This window comes from Macaca fascicularis, chromosome 4 (assembly GCF_037993035.2).
Source record: "Macaca fascicularis isolate 582-1 chromosome 4, T2T-MFA8v1.1".
NCBI lineage: Eukaryota > Metazoa > Chordata > Mammalia > Primates > Cercopithecidae > Macaca > Macaca fascicularis.
The window spans coordinates 10620465-10641209 of record NC_088378.1 but is presented as its reverse complement, the minus strand read 5'-3'; the positions used below and the strand labels follow the sequence as shown (position 1 = coordinate 10641209).

The following is a 20745-nucleotide window of genomic DNA, read 5'->3' as shown; positions in this document are numbered from 1 at the left end:
CCAACCGCCAACACCCTTCCCTGGCGTTCAGACCGAGGGTAGGCGAGAAGGCCCTGGCGAAGGAGGTCTGCATCAGGCCTGGCCTTGAGGCGATCCCTTCTCACCCCAAACCTCCTGGACGCTGAACAAGCCCCTTCGCCTGTGTGGGTTGCCCGGCTGCCCTCTGGGGAAAGTTGGGTGATCAAATCCCAGTTGTAGCTCTCGATGGGTCGACGGCGATGGTCAGCGCTGTGCTGGGAAAGGGTTGCCCTGCCTTGCCCTGCCCCACATGGGCGCAGGAGGCCTCTGCATGCGCAAGGGCCAAGGGCTGGAGGGGGGCTCTCCCGATACAGGCACCGGACCCGGGGCGCACGCGTCCTTAGTCCCCGGGCTGCACTCCGGACTGCTGAGAGATCGGGTCCCAGAAGTTCCGGGAGTGGTCGGGTGACCCTGGAACTTTCTTCTTCTGCAGCCCAACCTGGGGCTGACTGCAGAGCAGGCTGCTGGCAGGGACCAAAAGGAGCTCCGCGCCAGGCCTGAGGTTGCGCCCGTCACTCGCGGTCCCAGGCCGGGTCCCTGGCGCTCCCTGGCGCGTAGTCAGGCCGCGTCGCCCGGGCCCCACCGCGCGCCCACCCGGCTGGGTACGCCCGGCTCGCGGCCGTCCCTCCGGCGACCTGTGGCCCGGGGCTGCTGCGGGCGCCCGGGGAAGGGAGGCGGGGGCCAGGAGGAGCGGCGGCGGCCGGCACCGCGCCAGGGCGAGTGAGGCGGGTGGCGCGGGGGAGGCGGCGGAGTAAAGAGAGGCCGCCGGCTGGGCCCGCGGGTCACTCCGAGGCGCGGGCTGCGGGCAGCGGGCGACGGGCGCACCATGCCCTCCTTCGACGAGGCGCTGCAGCGGGCGGGCGAGTTCGGGCGCTTCCAGAGGCGCGTGTTCCTGCTGCTGTGCCTGACGGGCGTCACCTTCGCCTTCCTCTTCGTCGGCGTGGTCTTCCTGGGCACGCAGCCCGACCACTATTGGTGCCGCGGGCCAAGTGCCGCGGCGTTGGCCGAGCGCTGCGGCTGGAGCCCGGAGGAGGAGTGGAACCGCACGGCGCCCGCCTCCCGCGGCCCGGAGCCCCCGGAGCGCCGCGGCCGCTGCCAGCGCTACCTCCTGGAGGCGGCCAACTACAGCGCCGCCGCCACTAGCGCGCTCGGCTGTGCGGACCCACTAGCCGCCTTCCCCAACCGTTCGGCGCCCCTTGTGCCGTGCCGCGGCGGCTGGCGCTATGCCCAGGCCCACTCCACCATCATCAGCGAGGTAAGGGTGCCCCGGCCCTTTGGAAGCCGGCGGGAGAGGACGATGCTGGCTCCCAGGCGGACACGCCTCGTGTGAGACGCTGGCCCCCAGGGGAGGTCGGTGGAGACGGGACCGGTCGGCTGCCTCTGGGGACAGGCAGGATTCAGCGCACCCTTGGAAGTGCCGCGTCGTAAATGCTGGGAAAAAGCCTTTTGTTATTTGCCTGAGCCGGTGAGTTAGTGCACAGATAGTTTGGTTTCGAGTGTGAACAAAAACTTTCATCGAAGCCGAGTTCTAGACGCCTGGCGCACGCCCGCTCAAGAAGTCAAAGATCCAGCACCGCGTCATCTTTGAGATGTGCGGGCGCAGTCATTGGAAATTACGGTTTGGCGCGCGATAGGGAACGTCAGTCTCTGGGGCGAGCGACCTTGGCAGATCCGAATTCGCTTGTGGTCTCCAGGGGCAAAGGAAAGGGGGAACCAACGTTTGAAGGCAGCGGCAGCTTTTCCAAGTTGCCCAGATGGTTACCCAAAATGCAAGGGGACAAAGGTCGAGGTTTTCCCGGGGAATGGTTTTGGTAAAATTGCTTTCGGGCAAAGAGCAACATCTGAGAGACGTTGGGAAAACTGAAGTACTGCATACATTTTAGTTTTTTTCTGGTAGTACATTGCAGGAACACAGCGGGAGGGCCACAGCCTTCCAACGCAAATCCCCAACCCATTTACAGGCGGAGGCTGCTGCGGGAGTGGGGAGGGGTGCGGGGGGGGGGGCGATCCCCACATTTTGGGCAGTCAGTGTATTTGGAAGTTAGGGGAGCTTCCTTCACCCTTGGCCTCAGTAATCTGTTTCTACATCCTTGCTGAAATGGAAGATTGCCTCTCTGCGAGGTCCAGATATCGAGCAGAGTCACTTTGTAATAATCAGAACTCAGAAACGGCCTCAATGGAGCATGGGTTGCAGGGAAGAGCAGTTGTATTGAGCTTTGTCTACAATCACAGCTTAAGTTAATTTAAAAAAATGATTGAATGTGATCAGGTACATTAGGGAAAAAAAGGTTTGTCCTTTTTTGTGATAAACTTTTAAAAATGGCCTACTTGAAGAGTGGGGAAAACACTGGATTAGGAGGTAGGAGTGCCCTTTCTGCCGCTGTTGCTGTTGGTCTGGTGAGCTTATCTCACTGCAGTTGGGAGTGCCGGTGGTTGCAATTGTGCATGTTTTATAACACCATGTGCTGGTGTGTTAGCACAGTGGATGGCTCTATGCTAAGTGCTCCAGGGATAAAACCCCTGGCAGGACAGCCAGGCAATATGTATATGTGTTTGGGATCTTTCTCTAATGTCATGTGCTGGTGTGTTAGCACAGTGGATGGCTCTATGCTAAGTGCTCCAGGGATAAAACCCCTGGCAGGACAACCAGGCAATATGTATATGTGTTTGGGATCTTTCTCTAATGTCATGTGCTGGTGTGTTAGCACAGTGGATGGCTCTATGCTAAGTGCTCCAGGGATTAAAAACTGCCTGGCAGGATGGCCAGGCGATGTGTATGTGTGTTCCGGGTGTTTCTGTAATGCTATAGACAGGTGTGTCAGCACACTGAGTGGCTCTATGCTGAGTTATCTCAGGATAAAACCCTCTGGCAGGACAACCAGGCAATACATGTGTGTTTGGGATCGTTAATTTCTACTTAATCCATGGTAAGGCCGGGGACTACTTTATAATGGGTGATGGTCTTGTTAGGGATTTCACAGTCGAAAGGACAGGGCATGGACTTGGGTGAGAGGGGGAGTTATCTCTGTGAGTCACGTCTGTTAGGTGGCTCCTTCCACTCCACTCAGCAGTGCTGCCTAGTGCTTACTTCCCAAGTGAACCAGAAGACCCACATGGAGGGCAGACAGCCGATTTTTGAAGACATTTAAAGATGAAGAATAAAATGAGCCTCAAAAAGTGCTCAAGTGAGGTTTGCATGAGTGAGCATGATCCATGGACATCAAAGAAGACAGACATAAACATCTGTAATCGAATGCTCCCACAGATACTTTGGAAGCATTCTGGGGTTGCAGGGTTACTGACATTCTGGGGTTACAATAAGGTAATTTTATGAAGATCAGTGGCTCCTAAAATGCGGTGTGCAGTGATGGAGGGTCAGGGGCTGGCTCAGTCTCCAGCTGGCTGTATGGCTTGGGTGAGTTACTTGCCCTCTCTGGGCTTTTTTCATCTGTAAAATTAGCCATTGTATTCAGCCCTTTACAATGCCCCAAATACCATCAGGGTCACCACCTGGTTACTGTTTGGTGTGCCCAGAACAATGATTTTAAAATCTTTAAGAAAGTAAAATGATATTAGGAATGTACCCCTTAAAACCTCAAACAAGTTTTTGAAATATATTGGAGAGATTCTGTATTTTTTTTTTTTTTTTTTTGAGACGGAGTCTCACTCTGTCTCCCAGGCTAGAGTGCAGTGGCTCACTGCAAGCTATGCCTCCTAGGTTCACTCCATTCTCCTGCCTCAGCCTCCTGAGTAGCTGGGACTACAGGCGACCGCCACCATGCCCGGCTAATTTTTTGTATTTTTAGTAGAGATGGGTTTTCACCATGTTAGCCAGGATGGTATCAATCTTCTGACCTCATGATCTGCCCGCCTCAGCCTCCCAAAGTGCTAGGATTACAGGTGTGAGCCACCGCGCCTGACCTCTTTTTTAAATCCCAAATAGTTTTGTGCTTCTTTTGGTTTGTTTTTCATGTTTGGATTCTTAAGAGGAAAACCCCCATCTATCTATTCATAAAGTTCAACTATCCAAAACAAGTCAGCCACTCTCTGAATTCTGCGTAGCTAATTTGCTGTCTTTGGTTCGACTAATTTTTTTCTTTCAAATTCTGTCTGATGAAAGGAACTGTAGTTACATCTTCCGCTAACATTATGTATCCAGTGTATTTTTATAAACTTGAAGGCTAATATATAAATCATGCAAAGGGGTGAGTTGGGAGAGTTTACAAAGTGGGCGGGATGACCAGACTCCAGAATGCCTCCATAGAGCTATAATACTTCATCCATGCACCACGGTGGGAGAGGAATCATTGTCCTGGCTTTATAGAAGAGAAACCTGAGGACCTTCCAGGATCCCACGCCATTTATGTAGCCAAAATGGATTCAAATCGGGGGGCCTTGATTGTAAGTCAGTCCACTTTCCTCCATAAAGTGGTCAAAATCCTTCAAACAAGTCAATGAAACATGGTACTCAGCTCTCTCACTGTTTATAACCTGCAGAAACCTTGCTGAAATTTTATATTTATTTTCTTACTATCGAGGTCCTCCAATGGGCTATTTTGTTTCATTTTATGGTGTCAGGATCCACAATCAGCCAGACTGGTGGAAGGGAAGGCTGTGCTTTCATTTGGTGGGAATGGTTCTCTAGCCTCCTGAGGTGCAAGTTGCAAAATGGTCATTTAAATCTTATACACCCTCTTCGCATCTTACAACTTGAGATAGTTCTAAGACACTAAGTCAGAAATCAATGCCAAGTGCACAGCTTTTTATGGCCGACTCCCCATTTGTGTCTCCCGCTCAAGGCAAGGCAGTGGATTTATCACCTACATTGAACTTCCTCAATGGAGACTTTTCTAATGTCTGAATCTTGGTCTTATCTTGTTGTCAGATATTGGGCAGAATAAAAGACGATGTAATGCAGAGAAGTAAGTCTGACCCCCTGTCCCAAATATTTCAATTCACTGCCCAGGGAGTATCTTCAAGATTGATGTTAGGATTTTTCAATGCTTGCTAATATGCCATGGATGAAAAAAAAGAGCTTCTCCCTAGGCTAGCACTCAGAGCAGGGCTTCAGAGCACCTTTAAAAATAGACTGAATCACATTTGTTTTTCCTTTTCAGATCATTTTGACTTGGAATCACTTTTTCCCTTCCAGATGACCTGGCTGAATCTATAAAAACTGAATCCATTGTTTGTTTTTATTAGAAGAGCATGTCTTTCCCATACTTTCTGAAACATCAACAATTCAACAAAAGTTGTATTTTATATTGACCCTTGTCCCTCAAAGTACCTAGTCCTTTCTGCTGATGACAACAAAAGTGTTTTAATAGTGTAATAGGCTTTTTTAATTTTGTTTTTTATTTATTTTTATTTTTTGACAAAGTCTTGCTGTGTTGCCCAGGCTGGAGTGCAGTGGCCCAATCTCGACTCACTGCAACCTTGCCTCCCGGGTTCAAACGATTCTCCTGCCTCAGCCTCCCGAGTAGCTGTGATTACAGGTGTCCGCCACCATGCCTGGCTAATTTTTGTATTTTTAGTAGAGACAGGATTTCACCATATTGGCTAGGCTGGTCTAGAACTCCCAACCTCAGGCGATCTGCCCGCCTTGGCCTCCCAAAATGCTGGGATTACAGGCATGAGCCACTGCACCTGGCCTAATAGTTTATTTTTAAATGGAATGAAAGCAGGACTCGAGTGAACGAGTGAACAGCCACCCCACTAGGTGTCTGATTCTTGGTCTAGGCAGCAGAATGGCCAAACAGATTCATGCAGCAATGCTTTCTGGACCTCAGAACAAGGAAAATATTTAAAATAAAGATCTTCATTATGAGAGTATGCAAGCGTATCTCCCGCTCTTCTCTGGCAGCTGATATTTTGGATTATCAACAGCAGTTCAGCTGAAGTTTATTTAGCATTTGTTATATTGTAGGCACTGGGCTGGGCTGGGGATAGAAAGATACATGAGTCTTTCTCCAAACAGTGTGGAGCTTGGCAGGGAAAATTGCAGAGATAATGTGATGACAGTGGCTGTGGGTGCGGTAAAGAGTACCACCCTCTGATGGGACAGAGGAGTGAACTGGGGCAGAAAGTACATTGACCTTAACCTCAGCCTCAGAGTACAAGGAGGAGTCCAAGAGGAAAATATGAGGAAAAGATGTTCCATTCTCACACCCTCTCATCTTCATTATTTCCTCTGCACCCATTTATTTTGTGCCTTCAGGGGCAGTGGTCGGGTGCGCATTCTTGGGTCGCACATACAGGGTTTGGAATCAAAAGATCAGGGTTGGAGTTCAGGAATTTTCCTTTTTCACAAACATCTAGGGCCCTTTCAGATGGTCCATGGACCACACAGAGAGACGAGCTGGGTGTTTCTTTAATGAGGAGCATGACGAGAATATAATGACTGGGAGAGAAGTGCCAGTTCCACCAAGCACACCCTGGAGACTCTCGGAGGGGAACATTATCCCTTTATCCTCAAACAGGTGTCCCAAATCTTATCAGGTGAAGTGCTGCTGTTTGTTTTCAGAAAGCTTTGAGTTCTCCAGGGATGGGCAACTGATAATAAAATCCTGGGATTCACTGGGGAGTGGGGAAGCCCACAGCTGAACCACATTTTCTGGGAATCTTGGTAAACCTCAGAAAGCAGCTTTGGGCAGAGGTAGGGGGCTCCAACAGATGTTGCAGAGACATCTGTACTTTTGGACCCACGGGTTATTTTTGGCATTGGCATCTTAGTAGAGTGGAAAGAATACACGTGTCCTTTGGTGTCAGATAAATCTTGTCCTAAATCCCAGCTCCTCTATTTATTAACTTGAAGGGCAAGTCAACTGAGCATCCGCCTGACCCTCAGTTTCCTCAGCACTAGAACGGGTGCAAGAATGCCAGCCTTAGCAATTGGCTTGAAATATGCATGCAAAGTGCCTGCCATTGTGCCTGGTCATAGGTTGCGCTCAGTACGGTTGGTTCCTGTGAACACATAAAGACCCTTAAGCCAGGTGGGAGTCGGGAGGGAGGGAAGGAACAGGCTATGGGCCAGATTTGACCCTGGAGCTGTAAGTTTGCTGATCCCTGGTCTAGCATAATAAATCACTGATAAATTTGCCTTAAATATAAATAGTCAAACCCTTGGCCAGGTGTGGTGGTTCATGCCTGTAATCCCAGGAGTCTGAGGCCAGCCTAGGTAACATAGTGAGACTCCATCTATACAAAGATATTTTAAAAATTAAAAAAAAAATTAGCCGAGTGTTGTGATGCATGCCTGTAGTCCTATCTACTCAGGAGGTTGAACCCAGGAAGTTGACCTGTGCCACTGTACTCCAGCCTGGGTGACAGAGGAAGACCCTGTCTCTGAAAAATAAAATAAAATATCTCGGACACTAATTTGCTCTAGAGGCTGAGAATACCAATACTTTCCCACTGGACCCCACAGATAGGTCATATTTCCCAGCTTCCCTTGAAGTTAGAGAGGCTACATGTCTGAAGCTTGGTCAACAATGTTGGGGAAGCGAATGTGGAACTGCTAGACCTGGAGCCAGAGCGACTTTTCTCCTGCAGTCCCTAGAGGATGGTGGAGTTCTGACATGGAAGGATACGGGTTCCTGGAAGCATGCAAGGAGGGCAGGAGCCCCATACCTCCCCTCCCCACCAATTCATCTGCACAGGAATATGGGATTGCGAATAAGAAATAAGCTTTATTGTGTTTCACAACTGAAACTTGGGAGATTGCTTGTTGCAGCTCTTACTGTTAGGCTGCTCTGACTCATACAGCATTTAGTGTGCTTCCTGGTAGGGCACAGGTCACAAGGCTGCAGGCACCTGATAAAATGGCATGCAGGCTGGTGCCTCTAAGAGCATCCTCCCCTGGGTCTGGTACACAAGGTCTCCGTGCCTCCACCCCACTGAGGCTTTTCCCTCTCTGGGCACCCAGGGCTCCCACTCTCCAGGAGGTCACCCTGGGACACGTGCCACAGCTGTCCTCCCCTTGAGCTCTTGTGTGTGCTATTTCCTTTCCTTTCCTCAAAATACCTGTCTTTCCTCGGCCGGGCGTGGTGGCTCACACCTGTAATCCCAGCACTCTGGGAGGCAGAGGAGGGCAGATCACGAGGTCAAGAGATCGAGACCATCCTGGCTAACACCGTGAAACCCCGTCTCTACTAAAAAAATACAAAAACAATTAGTGGGGCGTGGTGGCAGGTGCCTGCAGTCCCAGCTACTGGGGAGGCTGAGGCAGGAGAATGGAGTGAACCTGGGAGGCAGAGCTTGCAATGAGCTGAGATGGCGCCACTACACTCCAGCCTGGGCGACAGAGGGAGACTGTGTCTCATAAAACAAAACAAAACAAAACAAAAAACAAACAAACAAAAAAACCCTGTCTTTCCTCATGAGGCTGTTCCATTTTGTGCCTTTACACACACCTATTCCAGAAACACCTGCCCCACTGCCACCTCCACCAAGGGCTGGGCTTGGCTTCCTTTCTCTGTCTAGCTGCCTTTGCTGTACTCATCTTGTGCACATGGCCTCATCAGACTCTGGGGCGCTGGAGGGCCAGCACTCTGTCCTCCGAGCCTAATGCAGTGTTTGGCAAATATTTGTGATTAAATTAATGAATGAATGAGAAAGGGATTCCTTGGCACATGTAATGCTTTTTATGATCATGGCTAGGCCAACCCTGGAACTGGCTTTCAGAGATTAACCCAGGCCCTCTACCAATGGTGTTGCTTCCTGTTGACCTCTAACGCCGATTCCTTGCGTCGTCCTCAGCCTTGCATCCACGAGGTGTGATCAGTCACAGGGTGAACAATCATCGTAGCCATGGCCCCCCACAGACCTCTGGAGCAGGGGGAAAACAGGCCTCCACTTCACTCGAGTCCTATCTGCTCATGGAGTCTGTGTCTGCAGAATCTTAATGTAGGGATGTGACCTGGAACATGAAAGGAACAGGAAGGAATAGAACTGCTGGCTCTTTGGGGCCATAATTTTAATGTGCTGACGTCCATTGTGCCGAAGAGACTTTTCCCAGCTGTCCTGGCACCGCACAGTAGTCTGTGTCATCAGCCGAGCCTGCTCCAGGGCAGCTGGGCACAGGTGCAAGGCCCGGTGCAGCAAGGAGCACTGAGGGGCCTGGGCTGAGCAGCTCCCAGGGCGCAGCACTGCCCACTTCATGGCTATGGAGTGGGGAGCAAACACCACCTACCTTCCAAAACAGAATAAAACCTTTCCAACATTCTGCCCCAGTTTTTCCCCCCATCTTAAACCATAACCAAGAAAGGAAGTTTATTTATATTCTGTGAGGAAAAAGCAAAGTTTTAATGGTCTTTGGTGTAGCTTTTTAAAGTGATAAATGACTGTTGAGCTTGTCAAATGATGGCTAATACTGGTTTATCTGGGTGAGGTCAGTAACAACTTTTTAAGGGTTACCATTCTCTTACTTCTCTTTGTGTTGGTAATTAAACAAAATAACTCTGTGGCTAGTACTTGTGTGATAATAGAGAAAGTTAGTGAGGGGTGAAGTGTAGGGGCTTAGAAGAAGGTGAATAAATAAATGTGATTTACACAATTCTGGGGCAGGCATCCGTCCCACCTTCCTTAACATCTACTCTGGATCCTAGTGCCCTGTAGAGTCCAAGGAGGGGACTTGTCCGTGGCTGTGAGCATGGTGGAAACCACTGGACAGAACAAGGATGGGCACAAGCCTGGACCTGAGAAACAAAAGCACCTACTCTGCTTTCAAAGTCGGTTCTGGGAGGGCAGGTGACCTCTCTCATAGGATCACTATAGGGCACCAGCAATGGAAATAACCAAGTGATAAGCAAGTCTTTCCACGTTAACAGAGACCACTGGTCCCAACATGCCAAAGTGTCTCAGAGGCCTTTCCCAGTTGCTGCGTCTGCCCAGCATACGCACAGGATGGCTCTGATTTCATGGCACTTCTGCCAACGGGAAGCTTTGGGCAACCGACAGCACAGAATGAAAGACAACATGCGTGTTTGCAGGCTAGTGAGGAGGGACGTCGTAAGCTGATGCTTCTGAGACAGAAACCGAAGGGACAAGGTGCCAGGAGCTCCTATACTAAAAACTGTTGGTAGCACATTTGTGGGGATTAAGTGGTTGTGGTGAAAACAGCCTGCACATTTAATATTGATGATGTTTTAAAAAGCAATCACTGCAAATATCTGTTGAGAAACGAATGCCTTTAATTGTTCACGAATCAGTATTTTAATGCAAATACCCATAGAGAAGTTGCCTGGATAGTTAAAAACATTAACTATTCAAGGTAGAGGAGAAAATTAGATTGGAACTAATTCAGATTAATTTGGCATCAACTTTTTAAAAAATCAAATAAATAAATGTCCAAGTTATTAGGATGTAAGAAGGTGTTCCAGGAACCTTTCCCACAGAGGTTCTTGATCTTCCTGTGTGGCAGTTAGTGGGAAATTGTGTGACACATTTATCACATCTTTTGTCAGTCCCTAGCATCCTTGTAAGATTGCTACAATTCCCTATCCAGTCTGTATCTAATAGAGCATACACAATAATTTTTATTTTAAATCCAACCAAGTAGAATACATTGTAAAACCAAATAAAATTGTCTTTCTATTTATCAACTGCAGAGATCATTAGATAATAACAATTTATTGTTGCAAAGTTTTGTGAAAAAATGATCAAATTTTAGATCCAAACTGGTTTAGTGTAGTGTATTGCTAAGGCAAATAGGTGGCTAAGAAAGTAGACTTCCTAGTTTTGTGGATATAAGCAAATGGCTGAATTTGAGGGTTTCTGAGCTCTGGACTAGCCCAGTCCTGAGATTTCCCTGGTTTTAGGGGGGATACGTATGTCAATAAGGCATTCAAAGTGCTTGTCCTGTCGTCTGAGATATGTAAGTAGCTGGTGATGATCATAGATGCTGACAACAGATACTGAGGAAGTTGACTCAGAGAGGCAGCTTGGGCTTGGAAATTTGGGCAGATGGCAAGCCCCTAGGGCTGAGGGAAGTAGGCTTTAGGCAGGGCACCAAGATTCCAACACTAAGGACGTGGCCGGGGTCCACTCTCAGGAGCTGGTATAAACTGGAGCTTAGTAATGAAAACTAGGGAAAGGCCCAGGGTAGAAGTCAGAGCTACCTGATTTGGCAAGATTTCTCAAGCCCCCATGGATTCAATGGTGATATAGAGTGAACAATTCCCCCATCCAGGTGGCTCTGGGGACTAATGAGAAACATGCAGGAACCGCTGAGCATGTGGAAGGTTCTGGGCACATGCCAGTCCCCTCCTTCTTGCTCTTTGTCACTATCTGTAGTGCCCAAGTCCTCCCCTTGCCTGGTCTGGTCTGGGGTTGCTGGACGTAGACTGGCTCAGAACCCCACACTTCTTTCCAATTGCAGTCTGAGCAGAAGAACGCTGGGACAGAGCCCTGGACTTTCCTAAAACCAGGAAATCCCAGGACAGGACTAGATCAGAGCTCAGTGGGGGCTGAAGACTCAGCTGTGGGACTGCGGGACTTGAACTCCATCCCATGTTTTCTCATGAGCCTGGAAATCCTTCAATAAATATGGACAACAAAAGGTGCCCCAAAGGTGCCTTATGGTGGTTAGAAAGGCACCCATCTGGCTCATGCCTGTATTCTAGTTGGGTCAATAAGACAAATTTGCCTTAGGTTGTTGGTGGGCAGTTGCAATGGTCCTATAGGCAATGAAAACATCAGATCACAGTGTGCTTGTGTTGCTACGAGAATCTGACCTCAGAGAAAATACTCCCCCAAGCCAAATCCAAATCTATGAAATGAAGACACAGCAGTTATGGTGGGGCAGTAATTATGAATGCTGAGCTTCAGGTTAGGGTTGAGGTAAATTTGGACTGAAGTGCTTTATATATTGAGCATTCCAATTCTCATAACATTGAATAGACACTAAAACTTAATTCACGAATGTAGTTTAATATCCAATGGGAACAAAATGCCATGTTATAATATACTCCATTTATGCTTACAGTTATCAATACTCATTTCCTGCTTAGAAACTTGTTTTCTTCCTTAATTACCAGAAAACATAGTACATTTAATAATCAATCATACTAAATTTAAAATTAGGGAAAGAGAGCTTATGGTGTTCAGCAAAAAGGGATATATCAAAAAAAGACATCTTAGCATCTGGATTTTTTGGCCAAAAGGAGACCCTGCAGTTTCATTAATGGTCTACATCAAACAGGCTATGCTATGAAGCAATAGAAAGCTGTAATTGAATCTAGCCTTATGGATTTGATACATCACAAAACCAGGAGATAAAAGCAACAGAAAATCGGTGATAGGGTTGAAATCCAACCTTGTTCAAGAAGCAGTCACAATGGAAGCTGTTGACCTATATTCTATATACTCTACATTTCAACAGGTAGTCTATGTTTGAACAGTGATTTTTTTTATATGTGAAGATTTTCGGTAAAGAACTGTAATAACATTTGTAAACAGAGTCTAAGAAAGATTAATTATGACTCCTTTTTCGGATTTCACATTGGTACAGCATGACCTTTAACTCATTATCTTATTACAACTATTAGAAGAATAGTAAAAATGTTATTTCCTATACTTTTCAAGTATTTATAACCATAGTATTCTTTTTATAATAGTTTTCAATTCTTATTTGATAGCATACTATACAATTATTTTTCCTTACTAAATTTTCATAGACAGTTCACTTAAATGATTTTTCTTTTTTTAAACCATACAACCTGTCAAAGTATAAAAGATACATACAAGTGGCTAGGCGCAGTGGCTCATGCCCATAATCCCAGCACTTTGGGAGGCCGATGTGGATGGATCACCTGAGGTCAGGAGTTTGAGACCAGCCTGGACAACATGGTGAAACCCTGTCTCTACTAAAAATACAAAAATTAGTCAGCCGTGGTGGCAGGCTCCTGTAATCCCAGCTGCTCAGGAGGCTGAGGCAGGAGAATCACTTGAACCGAGGAGGTGGAGGTTGCAGTGAGCCGAAACCACACCATTGCACTCCAGCCTGAGCAACAAGAGCAAGACTCCATCTTAAAAAAAAAGATACATACAAGCTACAAATTATTTGAATTACTCTATATTGATCTCCCTTTTTATTCTCTCAGTCTCTTTTTATTACACCTCTTTCCCTTAAGAACATAAACAAATAACAACTACTAGAAAAGCTCCAAAGTCCAGCATTAGTCAAATTGAAGTACTCTCCTGACCCAGAAAACATCATCCAAAAAAGTCCATTTCAAGGCCACCTTTCCTAAACCAGTCTCAGGAAGGTCCATTCTGTATTTCCCTTTGCAAAAGCATTTAAGTTAATGCTGATATAAGATTTGTATTTATTAACTCCCCCCCCCCCCAAAATGTAGTCTTTTTACCTTAACCTATTATTGACTTGGTGACAAAATATAGGGTGATCATGGAGCTGGGATCCATGTTCCTATTTGTCATCAGTTAAAGGAAAGAAGAGGCAAAGGGAGTTATTCTAACATTTATATGGAAGAATAAAGGCCCAGAAGCAGGTAAATCATTTTAAAAGAAGGGGTAGGGAGTAAGAGGAGGGCTTCCTCTACCAGAAATTAAAGTGAAATTCTAAGCCAAAGTAATCAGAACAGCATGGTATTGGAACAAGAACAGACAAGTGGACCAATGGACAGATCAGAGCACTCGGAAACTGACTTCACCCAGGGGAACATCATATACAGTAAGGATGGCCCCATAACTCCATGGGGAGAGGATGGATTGTTGGCTAACTGGTGTTGAGAAAAGTAATGACTCATCAGAAATGGAGAATAATCAATCCACCTATCCCCACGTACAAAAGTGGACTCGAAGGGGGTTGAAGACTTAAATGTCAAAGTAAACGGTAATATTAATGAAGGAACATATAGAGAAACATGACAAGGTCAGGGAAAGACTTTTAAAGAAAAATATAAGCCAAAAATGGATTATCTAGATTATATCAGATTTCTGTCTCATGACAGATACCATTAGCAGAATTAATTGGATGATGACAATGATACTGAGTAGAGCCATACTACTCTAATCAGGGTCATTATGGGAGTTATACAATGCATCAAACGCTTCAATAATGTTCACTGTGTGCTCAACACTGCTATAGACACTTGACATGTGTTCAACTCAATCCTACCCACTTGATGAGGCATGTGCCATTTTCTTAGATATTTTTTAGAGGAGGAAGGAAGATACAGTGAGATTAGATAACTTGTCCAGAATCTGGAGCTGCGGGATAGGAGAGTTGGAAAAGAAATTGTAATGTCTGAACCAACAAGTAATTAACTGACATCTCTAGAATAGGAAAAGAAGTTCTGTAAATCAACAAGTAAAAGATAGCAAGTCTTGCAGAGGAATCAACAAAGGATAGAGATAGTTTTCATGAGAAGAAACTTCTCGAAAAGACCACTAAGCACATGAAGAAATGCGTGTGTCTGGGGAGTTTTCCCTTTCTAATACTAGGTCAGCTTCTGTCTGGTAACTTGAGAATACAATGAAACATCATTTAAAGTGACCTGTGGCATACACTTGTGCTTCGCAAGCTAAATACATCCTAAGTGTGCTAATACTGCAGATACTTTGATCCCCTTAGGACAGTTGACCCAAGCCTTCCCAGGAGCTGTTTACCTGTGGGTGTCACCTGGCTGCAAAACGGGGATGAACAATGCACAGATTTCAGGGGTCACCCAGGGATGCTGCGACCCTAGAACATGGCACATGGAAGATGCGTCTCAGTTTCCATCTGAAAAACCTGGTATTAATCCGATAATTCAATCACCAAATTTAGTAGTTGCATTCCCCAGCTTTTCTTTTGGATAATCCACAGTTTGTAGGATGCTTTTATGTGTTCTCAGGTTCAGAATTTCAGGGATTGCTTCTGTCTTCAAGGAGCACATCAGCTTCCTGGTTAGGAAGAGAAGGTAGCAGACGTGTCCAAAACCCTCTGCAGGACTGTGCTCTGGCGGCTTTTTCTTTTTTCTTTTCTTTTCTTTTCTTTTTCTTTTTTCTTTTTTTTTTTTTTTTTGAGACAGAGTCTCGCTCTGTCGCCCAGGCTGGAGTGCAATGGCAGGGTCTCGGCTCACTGCAAGCTCCGCCTCCCGGGTTCACGCCATTCTCCTGCCTCAGCCTCCTGAGTAGCTGGGACTACAGGTGCCCGCCACCACGCCTGGCTAATTTTTTTTTTTCTTTGTAGTTTTAGTAGAGACGGGGTTTCACCGTGTTAGCCAGGATGGTCTCGATCTCCTGACCTCGTGATCCGCCCGCCTTGGCCTCCCAAAGTGCTGGGATTACAGGCGTGAGCCACCGCGCCCGGCCTGCTCTGGCGGTTTTCTGGGTAGGCTCAGGCCTGCCTGAAACCAAACGCTCTGCCTCTTACCGCTTTCCTTTCTAGGTCACCCTTTCCGTTTGTCTTTTTGGTTCTTTAGCATGGTAGTGTCTCCATGTGAGTTTCCAGGGAAGCAGAGGCTGAAGCGAGGGCGTGGAAGCTGTTTCATGCATTAGACTCTCTGTGGAGCCGCCACAGAGAGGGGACTGAGGGGCACCGCGGGAAGTCCAGAGAGGCCGAGCCCCAGTGGATGGGGGCAGGCCAGACAGTGCAGTGGGGGAGAGGAGGAAAACTCTGTCCCAGGCATGAGCCTTCTGGCATTAGGCTCCGGCGCCCGGAGGGGACTCAGGCGGCCCCAGCGTGGAATCCTGCGCCCAGGAGCAGAGGAGCAGGAGGTCCGAGCTCGAGGTGGTGCCGGCAGCGGGGCGCTCAGAGCTCCGACAGGGCTGGGCCGGGGCCAGGGAGCCCGAGAACGTCCCATCCAGGGACCCACGGATCCTTCACTCCTGCCAGGGTCTCCTTTGGGCTGACGGAGACGGAGGTGTCTCTAACTGAGCGCAGGGAGCCCCGGAGCCCGCCGAGAACCGAGGCTAGGCTGGGCTTCCGGGGGCGCAGGCAGCTATATCAGGCAGACATGGGGCATCGTGCCCCAGTGCGCACAGTATAGCCGAGGAGCAGGAAGAGAGGGTCTTGGCCTAAACCCGGTGGAAGGTCCGAGAAGAGGTTGGAAGGGGGCGATGTGTCCAGCAGGAGCTGGGATGAGCCAAGACGGGAAGAGCAGGTGGGAGTTTCAGGTGAGGGAAGTGGCCTGGAAGCGGAGCAGAGGTTGCAGCCCGCCCCTGCTGGGCCTAGTCCGGCTTCTGTCGTGACCCCTTGTCTAGGAAGATCCCATCGCGAAGGCCTCGTGTGTCCCACGTGACCGGCACACCTGTGAGGCAGGAAGCTCTGACTCCGGCCCCGTGCCCCTCTTTGGGGGCTAGAGCTTCTCCCAGGTGCAGGCAGCCTGCTCACAAGAGCAGGGCCCTCCTGGGTGAAGCCTCAGGCTCCGGTTGTCACCCGTGGCAGATGGGTGCCCAGCTCAGATTCACCTGCAGCTGGCTCTGAATGCTGGATGGGGCCGGGTTGGGGTTTTCCTGTGGCCTGGGGTGAGTCCCAGCAAGCCACCACCATCCTTGCCCACTCCCCACAGTGGACAGAGCACAGACCCTGTCCCTGATCCTCCCAGGCCACACTCTGCAGAATGTGCTTCTCTGTTTCCAAGCGCCTGCATGTCTTGCATCCGCTGCCACCATCTTTTGTCCGCCTGAAGGGGCAGCTCCATAAACCTTACTTAGACATGTCCCTTACCCCAGCACAGTGGCTGCCTTCAAACCCGCCTTTGTCTGTGGGGGGTTTTCCTTGATGACTCTGTTCAGCATGCCGGCCCCACTTTCTTCTGCTTGCATCTGGGGCTTTCCCAGGCTGACCAGCTGTCCCCACTTGCCGGGAGTGAAGGGGTTTCCTGGGACACGAACTTTCAGTGTTAAAACCAGGAGAGTCCTAGATAAACGGGGACAATTGGTCACCCTAAGTGACCCACAAGTAGAAAAATGATTCATAAAATGTATGATGATGAAAAGCTGTGAATTATTTGCATGTGTAATAGAGAAGGAATATGGCTAAATAAATGTGGTGTAGTCATTTGAAATAGTTACTACAGGGATGAGGAAACCATGCTTATAAAATAATACAGAAATGTTGATGGTATATTAAGGAAGAAGAAGGCTGGGTTATACATTTGTGCAGACTGTATGATTTCAACCGTATTTGTGCACTCCATGTGGTAGATGAGTTGTTGGAAGGTAAGGACTGGCTGCATAGGAGCCCTAAAGGCGAGAGCTTTTAGTTACTGCTGCTTACACTTCCTTCTTAACTAATTCAGATATTATTTTGCCAAATGCAGAACCAGGAGGTGTGAAGCAGCCTTCGTGGTGGCACCACATTTGACACAGATGAGTGGATGGGTGCAGTGTTGACAATAACTACAGTCATGCTGTTCAACTTGATGGGATTTCTGAGGAACAAGTCAAAGATGCAGAAATTAAAGTATACAAATTGGATTGGGTTTTCAGTAAAGGAACAGGCACTAAATCGTTTTTTCCGTAAGGCACAATAGAGGGAGGTTGTCAAGACCCATAGTTAGTAAAAGTACCTGTTGATCATCTCTGAAGCAAAATTGTTACCTAGTTGTCCATGTGAAGGAAAAGACTCTCTGAAAAGAGGGGGCTGTTTAGAGAAGAATCAAGCCTCTGGCACCAGAGGGAATTCCCCAGTTAGGAAACTGTTGTAACAAAAAGACTCCATTGCTCAGAGCAGGATCAGATGATAAATTAGGCTGAAATGGTATACGAAACCTACAATTACCTTCCTCCATATGAATAATTGAAAAGGCAATGGCTTCATTTAGGTTGTAATCTGATTTATAGCTTTTAATAGCTATGCTCTGTTAAAGTGTACACATTATCTTTTACCTTATCAAGTTTATATTGTTTTATATCAATATAATGACTTTTTTATTATGTAAAAAAATACACGTACATAGTAAGTGTATTTACATAGTAAAATCAATGATTTTTTTACTATGTAGCAAAATACACTTGATTCATGAGCCATTAAGGTTTTTAAATCTGTGTGAGAGATAATGTATTCTTTGGGGTTATTTTGATTACTGAAAATTTCTAGTCACAAGACATAATAGCTAGATACATTCCAGGTGTTTTAAATGTTAAACTGTCTTCAGCATCAGAAATAGCCTCATGAGGTAAGTCATTATTTTCCCCTATTTTGAAGGATGGAATTGAGGCTGGGAGCAGTTTTGTGACTCGCCCAAGTTAAGACATCATGAAAAATGGTTTCCCTGCAAGGTCTGCCTCACCCTAAACCAATGTCCTGTCCCAATCCACCTGACTTGAGGGCTCTTAGATTTTAGATCTCAGAATCACCTAGGGGGCTTGTGGAACCAGACTGCTGGGCCTCACTGGAGTTTCTGATCGAGTGGGTCTGGGGTAGGGCCTGAAAATTTGCATTTCTAACACTTGCAGTTCCCAGATGTTGTTGTCCCAGGTCTTAGGACCACACTTTGAGGATCACTGTCTAGAAGGAGGCTTGTATTAGCTAGTGATTTTTTTCATTGTGATGATGATGGCTAACCTTACACTTGAATGAAAAATGTGGCTTTTTTCAAAGAAAGTCATCAGAAGTTCACTTCTTTAAAATTCAGCTAATACTCACTGACATGGTATATTAGTCTTTCTCATGCTGCTAATAAAGACATACCTGAGACTGGGTAATTTATAAAGGAAAGAGGTTTAATTGACTCACAGTTCAGAACAGTTGGGGAGGCCTCAGAAAACTTACAATCATGGTGGAAGGGGAGGCAAACACTTCCTTCTTCACATGGTGGCAGCAAGGAGAAGTGCTGAACAAAAGGGGGAAAAGAGAACCATGAGATTCCATGAGAGCTCATTTACTATCATGAGAACAGCAGCATGGGGTAACCACCTCCATGACTCAATTACCTCCCACCAGGTCCCCCCACGACACATGGGGATTATGAGAACTACAATTCAAGATGGGATTTGGGTAGAAACACAGCCAAACCATATCATTTCACCCTGTCCCCTCCCAAATCTTATGTCCTCCCATCTCAAAACACAATCATGCCCTCCCAACAGTCCCCCAAATTCTTAACTTATTCCAGCATTAACTAAAAAGTCCAAGTCCAAAGTCTCATCTGAGACAAGGCAAGTCCCTTCAACCTATGAGCCTGTAAAACCGAAAATAATTTAGTTACTTCCTAGATACAATGGGGATACAGGCATTGGGTAAATACAACCATGCCAAATGGGAAAAATTGACCAAAATAAAGGTGCTACAAGCCACATCCAGGTCACACTGAGGCAAGAGATGGGCCCCCACAGCCTTGGACAGCTCTGCTCTTGTGGCTGTGCAGGGTACAGTCCCCTCCCAGCTACCTTCATGGCTGGTGTAGAGTGTGTGGCTTTTCTAGGCACACAGTGCAAGCTGTCAGTGGATCTATCCATTCTGGGTTCTGGAGGACAGTGGCCCTCTTATCACAGCTCCACTAGGAAGTACCCTAGTAGGGACTCTGTGTGAGGGCTCTGACCCCACATTTCCCTTCTGCACTGCCCTAGCAAAGGTTCTCCATGAGGGCTGTGCCCCCCAGTACACATCTGCCTGGACATCCGTGTGTTTTCATACATCCTTTGAAATCTAGGTGGAGGTTCCTGAACCTCAATTCTTGTCCTCTGCCAACCCACAGGACCAACACCATGTGAAAGCTGCCAAGGCTTGTAACTGAGACCACCTCAGTCTGGATTTCATTGTCCACTATCAGCATTTTGGTCAAAGTAGTTCAATAAGTCTCTAGGAACTTCCAAACTTTCCCACATCTTCCTGTCTTCTGAGCCCTCCAAGTCTCTAGGAAGTTCCAAACTTTTCCACATTTTCCTGTCTTTTGAGCCCTCCAAACTGTTTCAATCTCTGCTTGTTACCTAGTTCCAAAGTTGCTTCCACATTTTTGGGTATCCTTATAGCAGCACCCCATTCTCTGGAGTACCAATTTACTATATTAGTTGATTCTTATGCTGCTAATAAAGATATAACCAATACTGGGTAATATATAAAGGAAACAGGTTTAATTGACTCACAGTTCTGCATGGCTGGGGAGGCCTCAGGAAACTTACAGCCATGGTGGAAGGGGAAGCAAACACGTCCTTCTTCACATGACGGCAGCAAAAAGTGCTGAGCAAAAGGGGGAAAAGCTCCTTATAAAACCATCAGATCTCATGAGAACTCATTCACTATTATGAGAATAGCAGCATGGGGGTAACTGCCCCCATGATTCAATTATTTTCCACCAGGTTTCCCCCATAACACATGGGGATTATGGGAACTAGAATTCAAAATGAGATTTGGGTGGACACAGCCAAACCATATCACATGGCTTCTTTCACTGAAGCATTTTCCCCTCTACTGCAACTTGCATACCTCTATTGCAACTTGCGAGTCCTATAAAAACAGCACATACTCCCATCAGGAATTGATAGCACCTCCATGTGCATATTTTGAATGTAACTGAAACTTCCTCTGCCCTGACAGTCCATGCTGCTGTTCAGTGTCTTCCGCTGCTGTCTCCAAGTGGTGTTCCTGTCATCCCGGAAGCCCTGCCTTGGGCCATGCCTGAAATGCACTAATTTGTTCATTTGAGAGGTAGTATAGAGTGGTCAGGGCATCCAGACACATCGTGGATGATGGGGCACTGCTATAGGTGCTGGGACACTGCCATGAACAAGAGGCCCAGGTCCCTCCCCTGTACCTCTGTAGTCGGTGCCAGCCTCAGG

The 20745-nt window shown here is 47.2% G+C and overlaps 1 protein-coding gene across 3 annotated transcripts in view; it reads left to right on the top strand.

Moving 5' to 3' along the window:
- The first annotated feature begins 797 nt into the window (after window positions 1-797).
- SLC22A3 (solute carrier family 22 member 3) overlaps window positions 798-20745 on the top strand; it is a 101168-nt gene continuing 81220 nt past the window's right edge. For 2 of the 3 annotated variants that reach the window (XR_012433298.1, XM_005551500.4), the window contains exon 1: window positions 798-1273. Coding sequence is in view for 1 of the 3 variants with exons in the window: in XM_005551500.4 (XP_005551557.2) it covers window positions 845-1273 (429 nt within the window). In the remaining 2 variants the exon portion in view is untranslated. Of the gene's footprint in view, window positions 1484-20745 lie in introns of all 3 variants that reach the window. The other variant, XM_074036790.1, reaches the window with a different exon arrangement.